This window comes from Heterodontus francisci, unplaced genomic scaffold (assembly GCF_036365525.1).
Source record: "Heterodontus francisci isolate sHetFra1 unplaced genomic scaffold, sHetFra1.hap1 HAP1_SCAFFOLD_59, whole genome shotgun sequence".
NCBI classification, from domain to species: domain Eukaryota; kingdom Metazoa; phylum Chordata; class Chondrichthyes; order Heterodontiformes; family Heterodontidae; genus Heterodontus; species Heterodontus francisci.
This window is the reverse complement of record NW_027140758.1, coordinates 3,531,117-3,532,181: the sequence shown is the minus strand read 5'-3', so window position 1 is coordinate 3,532,181 and position 1,065 is coordinate 3,531,117. Positions and strand designations below refer to the sequence as shown.

At 46.9% G+C, this 1,065-nt stretch overlaps 1 protein-coding gene across 1 annotated transcript; it reads right to left on the bottom strand.

The window, feature by feature from the left end:
• Positions 1 to 460: 460 nt before the first annotated feature.
• LOC137360603 (histone H2AX-like) lies at positions 461 to 850 on the bottom strand. The gene has a single exon (XM_068025996.1). It carries the CDS (start codon positions 848 to 850, stop codon positions 461 to 463), a length of 390 nt encoding a protein of 129 aa, XP_067882097.1.
• Between the last annotated feature and the right edge of the window lie 215 nt (positions 851 to 1,065).

Sequence of the window (1,065 nt, the reverse complement as noted above, 5' to 3'; positions counted from 1 at the left end):
GCAAATCACTGGCTTAAATTGGCAGAAAGTTTGAATTCGAAAAAGCCGTCAATTTCAGTGTCGGAAAGAAGCGAATTAATGGCGTTAGTTTAAAGCTGTTCTTAAAATCGGGCCAGGACTTTGTGCTGATAAAAGCGGAATAAAAAAAACTTTTGATGGATTATATATATTACGAAGTTTTAATCTGTAATTTTTTTGTCTACTTATCTGTACATGGCGGTAAGACTCTATTCAGCAATCTGTAACGGGACAAATAACTCACTCAGTGTGGAATTAATAAATTAGACAGGTTTTGGGGTGACAGTGAGAAATCACTGAAACAGATGCTTAAACATTTGAAATAGTTCTCATTCGGTCCTGTTACTGGCATTTTGGAATCAGACAGTAACCAGCCCTTTCGCAGAGACTGTGGGTGGCTCTGAAAAGAGCCTTTGGTTTATTTGATGACATTTCGGCCGCTTTACTTTTTCTGGGAGCTCTGAGCGCTGGTTTTCTTGGGCAGCAGCACGGCCTGGATATTAGGCAGCACCCCGCCCTGAGCAATAGTCACTCCCCTCAGCAACTTGTTGAGCTCCTCATCGTTGCGGACGGCCAGCTGCAGGTGTCTGGGGATGATGCGGCTCTTCTTGTTGTCCCGGGCCGCGTTCCCGGCCAGCTCGAGGATTTCAGCAGTCAGATACTCGAGCACAGCAGCCAAATAGACCGGGGCTCCGGCACCCACACGCTCAGCATAGTTGCCCTTTCTCAAAAGCCTGTGAACACGGCCCACCGGGAACTGCAGTCCGGCCCGGGAAGACCGAGACTTGGCCTTGGCCCGAGCTTTGCCGCCGGTCTTTCCTCTTCCAGACATTTCCACAATCTCGCAAATACTTTCACAAAGAATGGATAACTTCCGCCGCATTCACTTTACTTATAGCCTGAAAACTCTCCCCATTGGCAGGTACTTAATTCACCTCATTTGCCTATATTCTTCACCAATCAGGTCACTGACAACAGAGGTGGGCGGGGTTTACCGCCAAAACATCAGAAGCAGAAAATTTGTCAATTTCAAAAAGACCGCCAATT

Coding starts and splice junctions, on each gene's coding strand:
- LOC137360603 (XM_068025996.1), bottom strand. CDS start 850: ATGTCTGGAAGAGGAAAGACCGGCGGCAAAGCTCGGGCCAAGGCCAAG.